Source organism: Mustelus asterias, chromosome 22, assembly GCF_964213995.1.
Source record: "Mustelus asterias chromosome 22, sMusAst1.hap1.1, whole genome shotgun sequence".
Classification (NCBI taxonomy): domain Eukaryota; kingdom Metazoa; phylum Chordata; class Chondrichthyes; order Carcharhiniformes; family Triakidae; genus Mustelus; species Mustelus asterias.
In genome coordinates, this window is record NC_135822.1 from 19,570,430 (window position 1) to 19,588,184 (window position 17,755).

General features: G+C 44.2%; 1 protein-coding gene across 1 annotated transcript in view; it reads right to left on the minus strand.

Annotated features, from left to right (window-relative positions):
- Positions 1–17,755, minus strand: part of LOC144509884 (alpha-N-acetylgalactosaminidase) — a 209,548-nt gene that overhangs the window by 67,110 nt on the left and 124,683 nt on the right. Inside the window, exons 11-12 of the mRNA XM_078238828.1 lie at positions 13,249–13,383; positions 12,565–12,666 (exon numbers count right to left, since the gene is read on the minus strand). Of these exons, the coding sequence (XP_078094954.1) occupies positions 12,565–12,666; positions 13,249–13,383 (237 nt within the window). The remainder of the gene's footprint in view (positions 1–12,564; positions 12,667–13,248; positions 13,384–17,755) is intronic.

Here is a 17,755-nt window from a genome sequence, read left to right on the forward strand (position 1 = left end):
ATTTCAGAAATGAGGGACTGCCCTTGACATCAAGGCAGCATTGCATCAGAGGTGCTATTAAAATTGAAGAAGAATTAGGGGTAACTTCTGTACTGGCTAGAGTCATACTTTCTACAAAGGAGATGGGGGAGGCCAATTGTCTCAGTCCCAGGACGTTATTTTCCGAGTTCCTCATGGTAGTGTCCTAGATCCAACCACTTTCATCAATAACCTTTCCTCCAAATAAGGTCAGAAGTGGAGATGTTCCCTGATGATTGCAGTCTTCAGTTCATTCACAATTCCTCAGCTAATGCAGCAGTCAGGTTGCTCTTACAGCAAGAGATGGACAACATTCAATCCTGGGCTGATAAGTGCTAAGCAATATTTGTGCCAAACAATGACCATCTCCAACCAAAAGTCTAAACTTAATATAACCCTTTAATATTCAGTGGCAAATCCTCCACCGTCAACATCCTGGTGTTTACCATTGACCAGCCACATAAATACTGTGGCTACAACAGCAGGTCAGAGGCTGGATATTCTGTGGCAAGTGACTCATGTCCTGACTCCTCAAAGCCTTTCCACAAAGCACAAGTCAGGTCAGTCACATTTGCCCGAGATAAATACAGCTGTAATAACGATAAGTTCAACAACATCCAGGACAAACCAGCCTCCATGATTAGAACCCAACCCACCACCATAAACAGCTCCATCCACAACTGGCACAATGTATCTACACAGTATACCTTCTACAAGATGCAATTCGTCAGAATTACTGTGATATCACCTCTCAAATACGCAACCATCAAAAGGGTAGAGGCAGCAGGCACAAGGGAACACCACCACTTTTTCAAGGACAAATATGTATGGGCAATAAATGCTGGCCTTGCCAGCAATATCAACATTAACTTCCTGAATTAATAAACATGCTAAAACATGTCAGGAGTTAACCACCTGCAGTTCAGTGCATTTGATATATTCTGTGCAGAAAATGTGTCTTTAACTACAAAGCTGTCTCTCGCATCCAGCTTGCACTTTGCTCTCCAAACTCTCTTTATTGCCTCCATATCAGTTGCTAAGCAACTAAGTGTAATTTACAATTTGGTTCACTGCACCAATCACAATGTTGTTTCCTTTCAAAGGCAGCAATCACAAACCAGTTCCTCATGCAGCAGCCATTGATTGGTTTGTTTAAAAGTGTAAGACAGAGTTAATGCAAAACCACATTTACTGAATAAATGTTAAATATTGTACAGAAAGCACATTGAAAGAATACAGCTTTTTGCACATGATTCTTGCAATTTGTTCAAAGAACAAAGAAAGTTGTGAAACAGACATAGAAGATACACCAAATCAGTTATCATTGGTTTAAAAAAAAGGGTATTTTGTAATCTTTCAGTTGCACAATCACAATCCACCCCAGACAACACTTCTTTAAATATCCAGATTCTCAAAATGATTAATGACAGAGTTAAATTTGTGATGTGGAGATGCCGGCATTGGACTGGGGTGGGCACAGTAAGAAGTCTCAACACCACGTTAAAATCCAGCAGGTTTATTTGGAATCACGAGCTTTCGGAGCGCTGCTCCTTCATCAGGTGAGTGGAGAGAGTGGGATTGGGGTGCATTTCAGGTCTCAGTAAAGAAGAACAGGGCCTTTGAGGGGTGGGTGCTTTTGGGTCTCAGGAAAGGAGAGTGGGTACAGTGAGGGGTGGGAGAAAGTGATCTGCGAAGAGTGGGGTCAGGGTTTGGGCCTTGGCGAGAGGAGAGTGTGTGAGAGAAGAATGGATGATTGCGTGAGAGAGCTAGGGTGAATGTGTGTGTATGTGAGAGAGAGAGACTGAGACAGAGCACATCAATCTATGTCTGTTAGAAAGAGGGAGCATAAGTATGTGTGTGAGAGACGAGTGGATGATTGTGTGTGTGAGAGAGGTAGGATGAATGTGTATGTGTGCACGCACGTGTGTGTGTGAGGGAACATGAGAGAGAAAGAGAGGGAGGGAACATGAGTTTGTGTGTGTGTGTGTGTATGAGAGAGAGAGAGAGAAAGATGACATGTGTGGCTAGCACATCAGCAAAAGACTCCTGCTCACCTTTAAATAGTTCCATAGTACCTTTGACAGATATTCAAAGACATGGAGGAACTCTGCAAGATGACATATCTGACAATGCAGCACATCACTCAATACTATAATGAAGTGTCAGCCTAGATTTAGTATTCAAGTCCCTGGACCAGGGCTTCCCAAACTGTGGGTTGCGACTCCCAGTAGGTTCACAAATGAGACTTTAGGGTTGTGTGCTCCGAAGCAGCAATGTCTGCCATGGAGCTCAAATTAGTTTGACAACTGCAAGGCCCATTTAAATCTTCATGTTTCTATTGCTGGGTGCGGCCTAATGGACTGCTCTCTGAGTCCCAATTGGGCTGCTGCAAAAAAGCCTGTGGAAAGGTTTTTTTTGTAGAAACCTTGCCTTTCCATCAACTTCCCCAACACTGAACTCCTGTTCCCCACTCACCTGAAACCTCCTCCCCCCCCGTTCAACAGTTCTCATATCCACACCGTCCACCAAAATGTTCACTCTGTGGGTCAGACAAAGGGCATTAAAATGATGGAAAGTACTTCCCTGGAGCGTTACTTAAACATTGGGGCACTTCCGCCAGATCTTTCAAGATGCTATGTAAATGCAAGCCTTTCTTTTTTCATGTTATGCATGCCTTCAGAGAACTTGTTTTAAATTCCAGCCAGCTGAGACAGGAACCAGGAATCTGAAATGAGGCGCTGCCTGGCAGTTTTAATGTGGTTTACATCTTGTAATTGCAACTGTGTGGCTCAACATGAACAGATGATTTGAATGCTAACAAATGTAGTAGAATTGCCTGGTCGATATGTGGTGCTTAAAGTTTGGTGGGTGTAAAACATCTCATGCCATTATTTCAAAGAAGAACTGGAAAGTTTTTCCTGGTGTTCTGACAACATTTATTGCTCAACCAACACCAGTAAAACAGATTAGCTGGAAATTGCCACATAGTTATTTGTGGGACATTGCCATGTGCATATTGACTGCCACATGTCCTTGCACTGCAATGATGAGCACATTTCAAAAAGTACTATAAATGCAAATCAGTCAGCCAGTCTTTCTTTCTGCCTAATCATCATTGTTTTTTAGATATAGATATCGATCAGTTTGCACACAGCAAGATCTAACAAATGGCAATGAGATGAATCACTGGTTAATCAGTTTTGTTGATGTCGGATGAGACCACAAGACCATAAGCTATAGGAGCTGAATTAGGCCATTCGGCCCATCGGGTTTGCTCCGCTATTCAATCATGGCTGATAAGTTTCTCAACCCCATTCTCCTGCCTTTTCCCTATAACCTTTGATCCCCTTACCAATCAAGAACCTATCTATCTCTGTCTTAAATATACTCAATGACCTGGCCTCCACAGCCGTCTGTGGCAACGAATTCCATAGATTCACCACCCTCTGGCTGAAGAAATTCCTCCTCATCTCGATTCTAAAGAGTCGTCCCTTTATGCTGAGGCTGTGTCCTCGGATCCTAGTCTTGCCTACCAATGGAAACATCTTTCCCACATCCACTCTATCCAGGCCTTTCAGTATTCTGTAAGTTTCAATAAGATTTCCCCCTCATCCTTTTAAACTCCATTGAGTGCAGACCCAGAGTCCTCAAACGTTTTTCATACGTCAGGCTTTTTATTCCTGGGATCACTCTTGTGAATCTCCTCTGGACCCTCTCCAGGGCCAACACATCCTTCTTTACATATGGGGCTCAAAATTGCTCACATTACTCCACATGTGGTCTGACCAGAGCCTTATAAAGCCTCAGCAGTACACCCCTGCTTTAGTATTCTAGTCCTCTCGAAATGAATGCCAACATTGCATTTGCCTTCCTAACTACCAACTCAACCTGCAAGATAACCTTAAGAGAATCCTGAACTAGGGCTCCAAAGTCCCGGTGCGCTTCCGATTTCTGAATTCACTCCCTATTTCAAAAATAGTTTACGTCTTTATTCTCCCTACCAAAGTGCATAACCTCACACTTTTCCACATAGTATTGAACATGAACATTGGCCAATATACCGTAAGAAGTACCCTGTTTTCCTTTGAATTATACAATGGGTTCTCTCACTCATCCAATGAACATGAAAAATAGCACCTCTGACAACGCAGCATCCTTGTTACTGTACTGAAATGTCTGCCAGGTTGCCCTCGAGTGCAACTTCAACCCAGAGCCTTCTGACTCAGAGGTAGAGGCAATCATGTTACTAGCTGAGGCAACTACTAGAAAATGTGTGTTTATAACTTAATACAAAACCAAACTTGTCTATGAGCTGTTACTTCACCAGAGGTTAAATTGTTGACTGGTTGAATATGGAGGTAGTGTATTCTCCGGCCCCACCTGCCGCCAGGATAGTCTGGTCCCACTGAAAGTCAATGGACGTTAGGCTGGGCCGCCAAATCTCCCATGGCGGATCCCATCATGACGGAGCTGGAAAGTCCCAGCCAAAACCTTGCTTTAAAACAGAGACTTACAGCTGAATTTTCCAATCTGGAGACCAAGTGCGTGATGGCTGGGAAATTTGGGAGTGATTCTCACTGGGCAGTGGGATAGGTGGGCACATGCGATCTTCTATTTTTCAACTCAATAATTATGGATCAGCGAGGACCTTGGTGATTTTCATGGTAGGGTGGACAGGAAGTCATCAGCCCCGCCACCCCCTTAGAAAGAACAAAGAACAATGCAGCACAGGAACAGGCCCTTCGGCCCTCCAAGCCCGTGCCGCTCCCTGGTCCAAACTAGACCATTCTTTTGTATCCCTCCATTCCCACTCCGTTCATATGGCTATCTAGGTAAGTTTTAAACGTTCCCAGTGTGTCCGCCTCCACCACTTGCCTGGCAGTGCATTCCAGGCCCCCACCACCCTCTGTGTAAAATATGTCCTTCTGATATCTGTGTTATTCTGATATCCTCCCCCCCTTCACCTTGAACCTATGACCCCTCGTGAACGTCACCACCGACCTGGGGAAAAGCTTCCCACTGTTCACCCTATCTATGCCTTTCATAATTTTATACACCTCTATTAAGTCTCCCCTCATCCTCCATCTTTCCAGGGAGAACAACCCCAGTTTACCCAATCTCTCCTCATAACTAAGCCCCTCCATACCAGGCAACATCCTGGTAAACCTCCCCTGTACTCTCTCCAAAGCCTCCACGTCCTTCTGGTAGTGTGGCGACCAGAACTGGACGCAGTATTCCAAATGCGGCCGAACCAACGTTCTATACATCTGCAACATCAGACCCCAACTTTTATACTCTATGCCCCGTCCTATAAAGGCAAGCATGCCATATGCCTTCTTCACCACCTTCTCCACCTGTGATGTCACCTTCAAGGATCTGTGGACTTGCACACCCAGGTCCCTCTGCGTATCTACACCCTTTATGGTTCTGCCATTTATCGTATAGCTCCTCCCTACATTATTTCTACCAAAATGCATCACTTCGCATTTATCAGGATTGAACTCTTGGATTACCTCATGGAGTCGGAGGTCCTGGCGCTATACTTAACAGCACCCGGACCGACATTCACTCATTGCAGGCCAGGAGCTCTGCATTACTCCTCTGGAGTCCTTGCGGCCACAACTCATACTGGAGAAGCTCACAGGCGTGAGCAATCATATCCTGGGACAGCCTCTGTATACAAGAGCCGTGCCTTTTATTCATCTCTAGACCAAAGCACAGTTTGCAGTACATACATGGTTGGGTCAATGCTTGCTGGTGCAGTGGTCCATGTTCACCAGTCTATTGACCTTAGAGGCCCTGCTGCCTCTTGCTGTTCAGATCCTTTCTCCTCATGACCCTGTCCCATCTCCTTATCTGGATGAGAGCCATCACGAAGGTAGGGCTGCCTTCAGCCTGAATCATCAATCCCTCAGTGTACATGTGAACAAATTGAAATAATAAATTCAGTGACCATGTCCTTTACAGGTTTCCCTCCATTTTAAAGCCAGCAGGGAAGTGCTAAGCCCTTCACCTGGTCTTCATCTAGACATGGCATCCCCATCCCACCAGGTTGGATAGGCTAGGCTTGATTCCACTGGAGTTTAGGAGGCAACTTGATTAAATCCTTTTATATCCTGAGAGGTCTTGACAAGGCTGTGGAGAGGATGTTTCCTCTTGTGGGAGAATCTAAGACTAGAGATCACTATTTAAAAATAAGGGGTCACTCAACTGAGACAAAGGGAGCAATTTTACCACTTCGCTCCACCCATCAATGGGAAGGGCAAGCCGGTATAATCGTAGGTGAGCCGAGAAATCAGGTTCGTGGCCGATTTCTTGGCTCTCACAATCTTACTGGCACAGATATCCATTTCCTGCAAGAGGCTGAAAATGTTATTTAAATATATTTAAATCTTCATTTGAATAGAATTAATGAGCCCAGGATGCAATTGGGAGAGGTTCTCCCTGGTGAGGGTCACATATGGTCCCCACTGATGGCCTCTCCGGTAGAACCAGAGGCCATTGAGGCCCTCCTGGGAGGTTGAGGGCAGGGGGGGGTTGCCCCTTGGGCAGTGACAGCCAGGTAGTGCAAGCCTAGCACCCACACAGTGCTGGGGGGGGCAGGGGCCAGGTCAGGGGCAGGGCCCAAAGGAGGCAGGCCAATCCGGTACGGAGTGGAGGCCCCGCTGCCACTCTGCATCGCGATTGGTGGGGGGGGGGGGGGGGGGGCGCGATATTTCCAGGCGTGGGGGGCACTCCCGATCGGCCATGGGCCCCCGGGATAGTTGGTGGTGGAGGGGGTTCGTTGAGACTGGCTGCAGCAGCAGAGAGCTGACAGGTCTCTCTATCAGACCTGTCAGCTTTCTGCTGGTTGCCACTGCGCATGTACAGTCACAGGTCTGAACATGCACAATGGCTCCCTCTGCTGCTACAGCAGCCTTCCTTTTGAGTTAAGACGTTGCCCCCTCCCTCTAATGGTTAGAAATGGTCCAGTCCATTTTTTCCTTCTCTAAGTGCATAAGATCTGCAATTTGGACTCGCCCAAAAAACGGATCTGAAACTCTCCTGTTTTCACGCAAGCTAGACACTTAGAATTTTTCTCATAAAGTCACCCTCAAAGATTAAGAGAACGTTTTTCTTTCAGATGGTCATGAACCTTCACAAAGCAGTGGAAGCAAAGGTTTTGAATATTTCAAGGCATAGATAGATAGGTTATTGATTAGCAAGGGGGTAAAAGGTTATTGGGGAGAGGCGGGATGTTACATTACAATCAGATCAGCCACAATCTTATTGAATGGTGGAGCCAACTTGAGGGGCCAAGTGGCCTACTCCTGTTCATAATTCCTATGTTCATATATTCATCTGTTCCCTCCCATACCCTTCTCACCCTTCCCCCATAAGCCAGCCTCCGCTGCTTAGTGCAGCTTGTGATAGAAGCACCTGAAGTCTTATGGCGATACTCTTAAAAGGAAGACAAAAGAAGCATCTATCTATCTTGAAGTAATTGATGAAACGAAGCTCACCTGGAGCACACCGCATATCTATGGTTGGGAAATGGACCATTCTTATAATCTCTTGGCGGGCTATTTGATTTGGAGGGGGAAATGCAATTCCGGCAAGGTGGTGTTTAATGAGTATTCATGAGATGCAAATAAACGCAACAGTGGTTCCCGACATAGATCAGCAGGAAACCCAAGCCACCTTTAACCTGTCATAAAAGCTGTGAAAACAGAAATTCCAAACTAATTTCACACCAGCAGGAAACTGCCTTTTCCCATCACATCCAATTTAATACAACCCCGCCCCCCACCTCCCCCAGCACCACAACTCCTGCCACTGGCAGGCGGGAAACCATCCCCCCCCCCCACCCCGAAGTGTGACTTGATCTTGCATCCAAAGACGGCTACCCAATTTCACCATACCCTCCACTTTCCAATCCACTGAGATGGAGACACCATGTCTGCAAAGTCCCACCAACTACAATGACCTCAAGAGAACATGTGTGAGCCCCAGACAATCATCATATTCAACAGGGGTTTGTTTCCCAGACATAGAATCCCCATCGTGGAGAATAAAGGCATTTGGCCCATCAAGCCTGCACCAACAACAATCCCACCCAGGCCCTATCCCCGCAATCCCACATATTTACCCTGACAATAAGGGGAAATTTAGCATTGCCAATCCACCTAACCCGCATATCATTGGACAATGGGAGAAAACCGGAGTACCCGGAGGAAACTCATGCAGACATGGGGAGAATGTGCAAACTACACACAGGAAGTAACCAAAGGTCAGAATCGAATCTGGGTCCCTAACTCTGTGAGGCAGCAGTGCTAACCACTGTGCCACATGAACTCACCAAGCTACAACGGGAATGTGCTTTCAACCCAATCATTTGAACAATCAAACCCTGGTTGAGAGAGAAGATTCCCAGATATGAACCATTAACTGATTAGGTTACAATGGGGATTACACTAGTAATAGCTATGTTTGAATTACTGGGTGACAGTCATGTGATAGGCCTTCCCAGGACAGCACAGTGGCACAGTGGTTGGCACTGCTGCGTCACAACGCCAGGAACCTAGGTTCAATTCAACTCTCGGTTCACCGTCTGTGTGGAGTTTACATGTTCTCCCCATGTCTGCGTGGGTTCTTCTAGGTGCTCCGGTTTCCTCCCACACTCCAAAGATGTGTAGGTTAGAAGGATTTGCCATGATATTTTGGCCCTTAGTGTCCAAAGATATATAGGTTAGGGGGATTAGTGGAGTAAATACATGGGGTTATGGGGATAGGGCCTGGGTAAGATGCTCTGTTGGGAGAATTGGTGCTGACTTGATGGGCCAAATGGCCTCCTTCTGCACTGTAGGTATTCTACAGATTCAATTTTTGTGTTTAAGCTTTTGCTTGCTCTGCAGTAGGTGAAGCAGCAGCTGAGATGCTGATTAGAGAAGTCCTAAATAGGTTCCCACCTTATTCATGCTGGCTTTCTTGTTTTTTCCAACCCACCTACAAAGCTTTAGAATTCTGTTTGCCAACCATGACCTCCCAGGTTGCACTTTCTGTGGACAGAAATGTCTTGAAATAAATCATTCAATCCTACATTATTGGCATCGCTGGCAAGTTAGCCATTCACAACTCATCCTTAGCTGCCCTTAAGCAGTGGGTATCATTCTTGAACTGCTGCAGTCCATACGGTGAAGCTCCCACTCTCACAATACTCTGAGGTAGGAACTGCTATGTTTTTGAGACAGTGACAATTAAGGAATTATGAAATATGTGCAAGTCAGAAAGGCATGCAACTTGAAGCAAAACTTTGAGATGATGATGATCCCATGCACCCACTGCCCTTGTCCTTCAAGCTAGTGAAGGACTAGCTGTTAGCGAGCAATTGGTAGGGGTTATTTAGATATGTGAGTGAGGTGCCAATCTAAAGCTCTGCTTCATCCTGGATGGCAATGAGTTTCTAGAGTGTTGTAACAATTGCAATTATTCAGAATATTGGAGCGTTCAATCACACCCATGATTTGTGTGTTGCAGAAGGTAGAGAAATTCTGGAAAATTAGGAGGCAAGTCACTTGCTGCAGAATACCTAGCCTCTGACCTGTTCCTGTAGCCACGCAAACTAAATGGCTGGTCCAGTTCAGATTCTAGTCAGTGGTGACTGGATAGTGGGAGACTCAGCAAAGGCAATGCCATTGAATATCAAGGGGAGTTGGCTACACTCTCTTATTGGGACTAGTCTTTTCATCGCACTTTTGTGGCACGTATGTTACTTGCCACTTCTCAAATCAAGTCTGGATGTCACTCAAATCTTTTGGGATGCATGCATGGATGGCTTTATTATTTGAAGAACTGTAAAGAGAGCTACACACTGTGCAACCACTGCTGGTGATCACCTAATGACTTCTGCTATAACATATGTGACATTAAATGAAGACAGTATTGTTTCTTCGGAAGGAACTCTTCAAAATGCAGCTAATGAAAATACAACAAAACTTACTCCGACTTATAAATCCAAGAAAGGGTTTAATAAAGAAACATCATTACTCCAAACTTGGGGCCTCACCCTGGGCCACTCCAAGCTCCCCACAATTTTACATAGTTCCTTATTTATGGTGAATCAGCTGGTCAGCTGACTATTACATCACTCTGTAATTGGTTCCATGGTTTACTAGGTCAGCTGACCCTTACATCTTGTTCCCATTGGTCACATTACATCCAATACAAAGTTGTCACCGGTTACATTCTAACAAATATTGGACTTGGCTGTGATGCCTCTATAGTGCTACACTTGCGTGACTTGCTCTCCCATCTAACAGATGGGAAAAAATGTAGGTAAGGTTAAAAAAAGTGCTTGGTATTTGAAGAATCGTATTGCAGCAGGTTCAACACCTTCAAGAGAGGAAGAAGAAAATTGGAAAAAAAAACTAAGTGATATTATAAACAAAAATATGTCTACTGTATTCAAGGCAAAGTTTTTAATGAGTATAAAGGTGCATGCATATATATGTTGGTGTTAGCATACCAGCTTCACCATGTGTGAAAAAGGCTGTAATTGCATGAAATTTCATGTCAAACATTCACTGAATGAAATTTTAATAAAACCAAATGCTTAAAAGCAGCAACTGACAAAAGGTATACAGTAAAGCCAGTGTGAAAAAACAGAACAATGACAGCTCAAATGAACATCTGACACGTAGACCATTAAGCCATGTCTCACCAATAAGCACTCCATTCACATAACCAATGAAACAACGCCTAGTGCAACCTGACACCACACAGGTGAGACAAAGAAACCACCTGTTGCTAACTTCAAAACTGCACAAAGAAAACCTCTAAAAACAACTAAGTGCAATCAGACACCACATTACACAGATATATCTCAGCATAGCCCCTGTATGATCTTGTCTTTTATTCAATGTGTGCAACGTTTTGTCTCAAAACCAAGCAAGCAAAATGTTGAAGGAACTATAGGTAGAATTTCTGATTAGTGAACTTTGTCCATCAAACTCAAGGTGCTCTTACTACATTCCTGTGTGCTCTTTTTACACAAGTGTTAGCTTGTTTGTTTTAAAAGGGTTAATACCTGTAGAAAAATAATGCACACTTAATGCAGCATTACTGTATTAAACAAGAGAAGAATTCTTTAATACTCATTCATGGGATGTGGACATTTCTGACTCATTAGGCCATTTCAGACGGCAGTCATTACCCAATTACATTGCTGTGGGTTTGGAATTAGATATAGGCCAGACCAGATAAAGACAGCAGACTTGCTTTCTTAAAAGATTATTATTGAGCTAGATGTGCTTTTATGACAATGTGGTCATTTAATGGTTACCCTTAATGCTAACTTTTTATTCCAAATGTATTTTAATCAAATTTAAACTTCACAACTGATGTGCTGAGATTTTAAACTCATGGGCCGAAACTCTACCACCTTGCCCGCCATGGAATCGACCCGGGCGAGGGTCCGACAATGGAAATTCTCCGTTGACCTCAGGTGGGAATTTCCAGTCTTGCCAGAGCGAGGCCATAAAATTCCGCCCATGGTCTCTGGAATACTAGCCCAGTAACGTAACCACTGAAATGGGTACCACCCAATGTGCACATGCTCCAACTGAGAGGCCTGAGATCAGCTCAAGATTGGACCAGAATTGCATCTTGAGCCTGGTTAACAATACCAGTGCCTGCCGTATCTCCACAGGCAACTCGCCCATTTGAAAAAGGTGAATCTTATGCCATTAACCTAATTGCCAGCTGTCTGAAGGTGAATCCTGGGATGGGGGACCGTGGAATGGCAATGTTACAGGAGGGACATCAGGATACTGGTGTTGAGGGAATATTTCAGCTCCCCCTGATTCAAAGGGATGTCTAAAGAAGAATGTTTTTTAAACTTACTTTTTGTTGGCAGCCACTACTCACACCACAGTGGGGGGCTAGAACAGGCATCGGGTCATTTACATATTAACTGAGGGAACATCTGTTTTACATGGCCGATACCAATGTTTGAAAAATGGCCTAACTGAATATCAAGTCAGATCTAGCGGGTATGATTCAAGCAAAGGTCGTTGGTCCCCAATATTGGCCTTTGTTGTATGAATTTTATGCTCGTAAAATCCAATTTGTACCCCACTAATTCAGCGCAGTGAAAACATGCAGGAACAGCTCTTATCTTTAGTTTATACAATAAGAGGCACTGGGTCAGACATAGGTTTACAAATCAATATTTCTATGCAGCTGTGATACCATAGGTTTCTCCACATCATGAATACCATAGGTTTACCAGAGGTTGGGTTGTTTAATGGTGAAGATTAAAGATAATGGTGGGAAATGCCCATTTGGGATCTGAAGTTCTTGTGCCACAGTGAAATGAGGCTGCTGACTCCAAATCATGATTGTCTTTCCACTGCTTAGACAGGTATTTAGCTGACATACTCCTCTGGTCTGCCACCCAGGAGTCAAATCCACCTAATACTATCCTGCAATTCATCATGTTATAGCACAGAATACAAAATAACACATCCCCGGAAAAGCTCATCCAGTCTCCTTTTGCTTCTCTCCTACCTCCGTTCCATAAATTGTTATCTTCCGAGATGCCAGCTTTTCAGTGAAGGCCACCATGGTAAAAGCTGCTGTTACTCCTTCCTCATACTCCATATTGACAACCTGGCAAAAAGATTTACTTAGTGAGAACTTAGAAATCTCCAAGTTTCAATAAGGGATTAATGTAGTTTCCAGCCTGTAACTAGATTTTGTTCCTTCCAGCAGTACCTGTGCCTCATAATATGTACTTATTGTCCCATTCATATTACAAAACACTGACATACAATAATCAACATGATGGAATAATTTATTATACAACTTTACATGATGACATCTACATTATACTGTACAATAAATCATCCTAAACTCAGGACTGCAGAGAAATTGCATTCCTATGATTGAAGCTGAAGATATTGAAGATGAATGAATCATAATTATTCAAAATGGAATTATATAAAATATTTGAAGTAAAATATTAAAGGATAAAGAGAGAAGTAGGCTTAGAATAGTTTGCTCCAGCTTGGAACCAGCACTGGTACAGGTGGAATAGACTGTTGAAATTTCTACAATTCCAAGTGTTAATGCACTATAGAATGCACAGAAAGAGCATTCATTAGGTATTTTGCTACAGCTTATATTTTTGTACTACTTATTTATAAATGTAAATAAAGTTAGCACTTAATAAGAATTCATAAATGTAATTACCTGATGGGTGACAACATCATTATCACATTCATAAACACATCTCCCATATGGACCTTCACGAAGTGCCTTCGTAACTGATTCAATGTCAACAACGGACCCTTCACAGATCACCGAGATAGGCCAACCTTTTTTACCCTGCTCAAGAAAACAAAAACAAGCAGAACCCTTAACAGACATTTCCACCTGCCTATCAACAGCACTGCTATTGCATTTCCCTACTATCAATGAATTAGAGATCACTAGAAGCTCAAATGCATGAACACTGCGACTACAAAAGGAGGTCAGAGGTTGGTACCCTGCAAAAACCGGCTCAACTCCTGATCCCTCAAAGTTTGATGGAAAACTCACCATTTGATTAGATGTGAGTCACTTCAACACTCAAGAAGCTTGACAATATCCATGGCAGAGCAGTTTTCTTTATCCACTGCACAACATAAATCTGGTATGCATGATTTACAGGATGCACTGTAGCAACCCAGTATGGTGGTAGCAACGGTTCAGAGAAACTACATATCGACAATAAATGTAACCATGTAGTGATGTCCACTTTCAGAGAATTACAAAAAGGTACAAGGTCCAGCTGAATGGAGAAATGCTGTCAACTGAGCCACTGATGTTCTCTAGTTCCCTCTTAACTGACTGTAAATGAGTGAGATATGTGCTATTATCAGAAGAAAGGTTAATTTTTTCACTGCTCTTGTGCAGCAACCTCTCGCTCTGGGATATGCCATTTCAAGTACTGTGCACAGCCACTGCCTTTTTGCGCACACTGTGCCAATGTTGATGCTGAAGGATAATTTTTCCTTGAAGGCGGGTGTGACAGCAGAAGGTCAGCCAACAGGTGCTATGGTGTCAAACCACAATGATCCGCTTATATAGATATCTCCTCACGGCTACTTTCTAAAACTTTACACGAAGTTTACACGAAGATTATTTTTAAAATCTTGAAGCTATGTCTTTCTGTGACCGTTGAACAATGAGAGCGACAGTTTTGCAGGAATTGACACCTTGCTATCTCTGAAGAGATCATAACTACCCTTTACACATCCTTTGTCAAAGCCAAAATGTAGGTGAGAGTCATGTGACATGACCCCAATAGTTGGTGGAACCAGTATTATTGTATTGTGGAGCTTCAAATCTCAGTCTGCCTTTTTTCATCTTCCAAGCAGCACAGAAAAGGAGCTCTGTTCAGGTATCGATGCCCAGCTTCATCTACACTGTTTCTACTCGAATTTTGGTGAATAATCCAGAATCCGTTTAGCCTGTCAGTTTCTGTGACTTTGATTCTGGACACATGTGAAACAATAACTATTTTCTCTGGGGGCTTTTCCCTGTAAGTATTTATTTCTCTATCCCTCTTTACTGTAAAAGTGTATGTTGTGACACATCCCCTCACGTGTTTTGAGTGCATGCAAATAAACTAACCCTCTGAGTTCATCCTTTCTCGAGTTTGCTGTGGGTTATTTATAAAAAATTGGATCGCACCAGAACTGAGAGGTTGGGAAACACACCACTGCTGATAAAGGAGGAGGCAAATCCAAACACCTTTCTGTTTACAGATGGGTGATAAGAGGAGAAATCAAGGCTGTTTAAATTAACCCTCTCTGGTTTGTAACAGGCCCAACAAGTCCATGCTGGTGTTAATGCTCTACACCAAACTCCTCCAATCTTTTCTCATTGAAATCTTCTATCATAACCACCTATTCCTTTCTCGCTCATATACTTGTTGAGCTTCCCCTTAAATGTATCTGTACTATTTGCTTCATCCACTCTTTGTGCTGGCGAGTTCTCACCACTCTTTAGGTAAAGAGGTTTCTTCTGAAATTCCCATGGGATTTTTTGGTGACTATCTTAGATTGATGACATCTAATTATGTTCTTCCTTACAAGAGGAAGTATTCTCTCCGTGTCCACTCTATCAAAACCTTTCCTAATTTAAATATCTCTAATAGGTTACTCCTCAGCCTTCTTTTTTCAAGAGAAAAGAGACACAGCTTGTCAATTTTTCCTGATATGTACACCCAATGATGTACATTGGATGGAGTAGATTTTTAGATCAATATGTAAAGGGTCCAACAAGGGGAGGAGCTCTGCTGGACCGAATTATGGGGAATGAAGCCAGACAGGTGGTGTTGAGGTGATGATGGGAGAACATTTTAGTGATAACAATCACAATGTGGTACAATTTAAGCTCGTTATGGACAAGGAAATAGACAAGTTGCAAAAAAAAAAGTTTTGGATTGGAGGAGAGCGGAGTTTAGTAAAATAAGGCGGGATCTGGCCAAAGAACAAAGAACAAAGAACAGTACAGCACAGGAAACAGGCCCTTCGGCCCTCCAAGCCTGTGCCGCTCCTTGGTCCAACTAGACCAATCGTTTGTATCCCTCCATTCCCAGGCTGCTCATGTGACTATCCAGGTAAGTCTTAAACGATGTCAGCGTGCCTGCCTCCACCACCCTACTTGGCAGCACATTCCAGGCCCCCACCACCCTCTGTGTAAAAAACGTCCCTCTGATGTCTGAGTTATACTTCGCCCCTCTCACCTTGAGCCCGTGACCCCTCGTGATCGTCACCTCCGACCTGGGAAAAAGCTTCCCACTGTTCACCCTATCTATACCCTTCATAATCTTGTATACCTCTATTAGATCTCCCCTCATTCTCCGTCTTTCCAAGGAGAACAACCCCAGTCTACCCAATCTCTCCTCATAGCTAAGACCCAAGGTAGATGGGAAACAGCAACTACTGGGGAAATCTACAGAAGAGCAGTGGGTGGCATTCAAAAAGGAAATGGACAGGGTGCAAGCATGGCATGTTCCATCCAGGGCGATAGGATGGAGTAACAAGCCCAGAAAACCATGGATGACCAGAGATATTCAGAATACGATGAGAAGGAAAAGGAAGGCTTTTAACAAGTACAAGGGGAGAGAATCAGCAGAGACATTAATGAAGCATAGAAAGTGCAAGGTGGAGCTTAAGAAAGAAAAGCTGTGATATGGGAAAGCTCTGGCTGGTAAAAGTAGGGAAAATCCCAAGATATTCCATAAGTATATCAATGGGCAGAGGATAACCAGGGAAAGAGTAGGGTCCATTAGGAACTAAGAGGGCAATCCGTGGGTGGAGCCAGAGGATATTGGTGGAATGATGAATGAATAATTCAAATCCGTCTTCACCCAAGAGAGTGAGGAAGAAGGTATGGAATTCAGGGAGAGAGACTGTAAGCATCTTATGCAAATTGACAAAGGGAAGGGCAAGGTATTGGAGATGGTGGCACCCTCAATGTATAAATTTCCAGGTCCAGATGAATTGTGCCCTAGGCTGCTGGGGAGATAAGGGAGGAGATTGCAGGGGCTCGGACCCAAATTTTCAATTCCTCTCTGGCCATTGGGGAGGTCACGATATGGAGATGCCGGCATTGGACTGGGGTAAACACAGTAAGAAGTTTAACAACACCAGGTTAAAGTCCAACAGGTTTATTTGGTAGCAAAAGCCACAAGCTTTCGGAGCCTTAAGCTCCTTCTTCAGGTGAGTGGGAATTCTGTTCACAAACAGGGCATATAAAGACACAAACTCAATTTACGGAATAATGGTTGGAATGCGAATCCTTACAACTAATCAAGTCTTAAAAGGTACAAACAATGTGATTAGAGAGAGCATTAAGACAGGTTGAAGAGATGTGTATTGTCTCCAGACAGAACAGCCAGTGAGATTCTGCAAGTCCAGGCAAGCTGTGGGGGTTACAGATAGTATGACATGAACCCAATATCCCGGTTGAGGCCAAACTCATGTGTGGGGAACTTGGCTATCAGTTTCTGCTCAGCGACTCTGCGCCGTCGTGTGTCGTGAAGGCCGCCTTGGAGAACGCTTACCCGAATATCAGAGGCCAAATGCCCGTGACCGCTGAAGTGCTCCCCAACAGGAAGAGAACAGTCTTGCCTGGTGATTGTCAAGCGGTGTTCATTCATCCGTTGTCGCAGTGTCTGCATGGTTTCCCCAATGTACCATGCCTCGGGACATCGTTTCCTGCAGCGTATCAGGTAGACAACGTTGGCCGAGTTGCAAGAGTACGTACCGTGTACCTGGTGGATGGTGTTCTCACGTGAGATGATGGCATCTGTGTCGATGATCCGGCACGTCTTGCAGAGGTTGCTGTGGCAGGGTTGTGTGGTGTCGTGGTCACTGTTCTCCTGAAGGCTGGGTAGTTTGCTGCGGACAATGGTCTGTTTGAGGTTGTGCGGTTGTTTGAAGGCAAGAAGTGGGGGTGTGGGGATGGCCTTGGTGAGATGTTCGTCTTCATCAATGACATGTTGAAGGCTCCGGAGGAGATGCCGTAGCTTTTCCGCTCCGGGGAAGTACTGGGCGATGAAGGGTACTGAAGGCGATGAGGAGGATCGCAACAGACACCTCCAGACGCTGATAGATGCCCTCATAAGAACAGGATATGGCGCTCGACTCATCGATCGACAGCTCCGACATGCCACAGCGAAAAACCGCACCGACCTCCTCAGAAG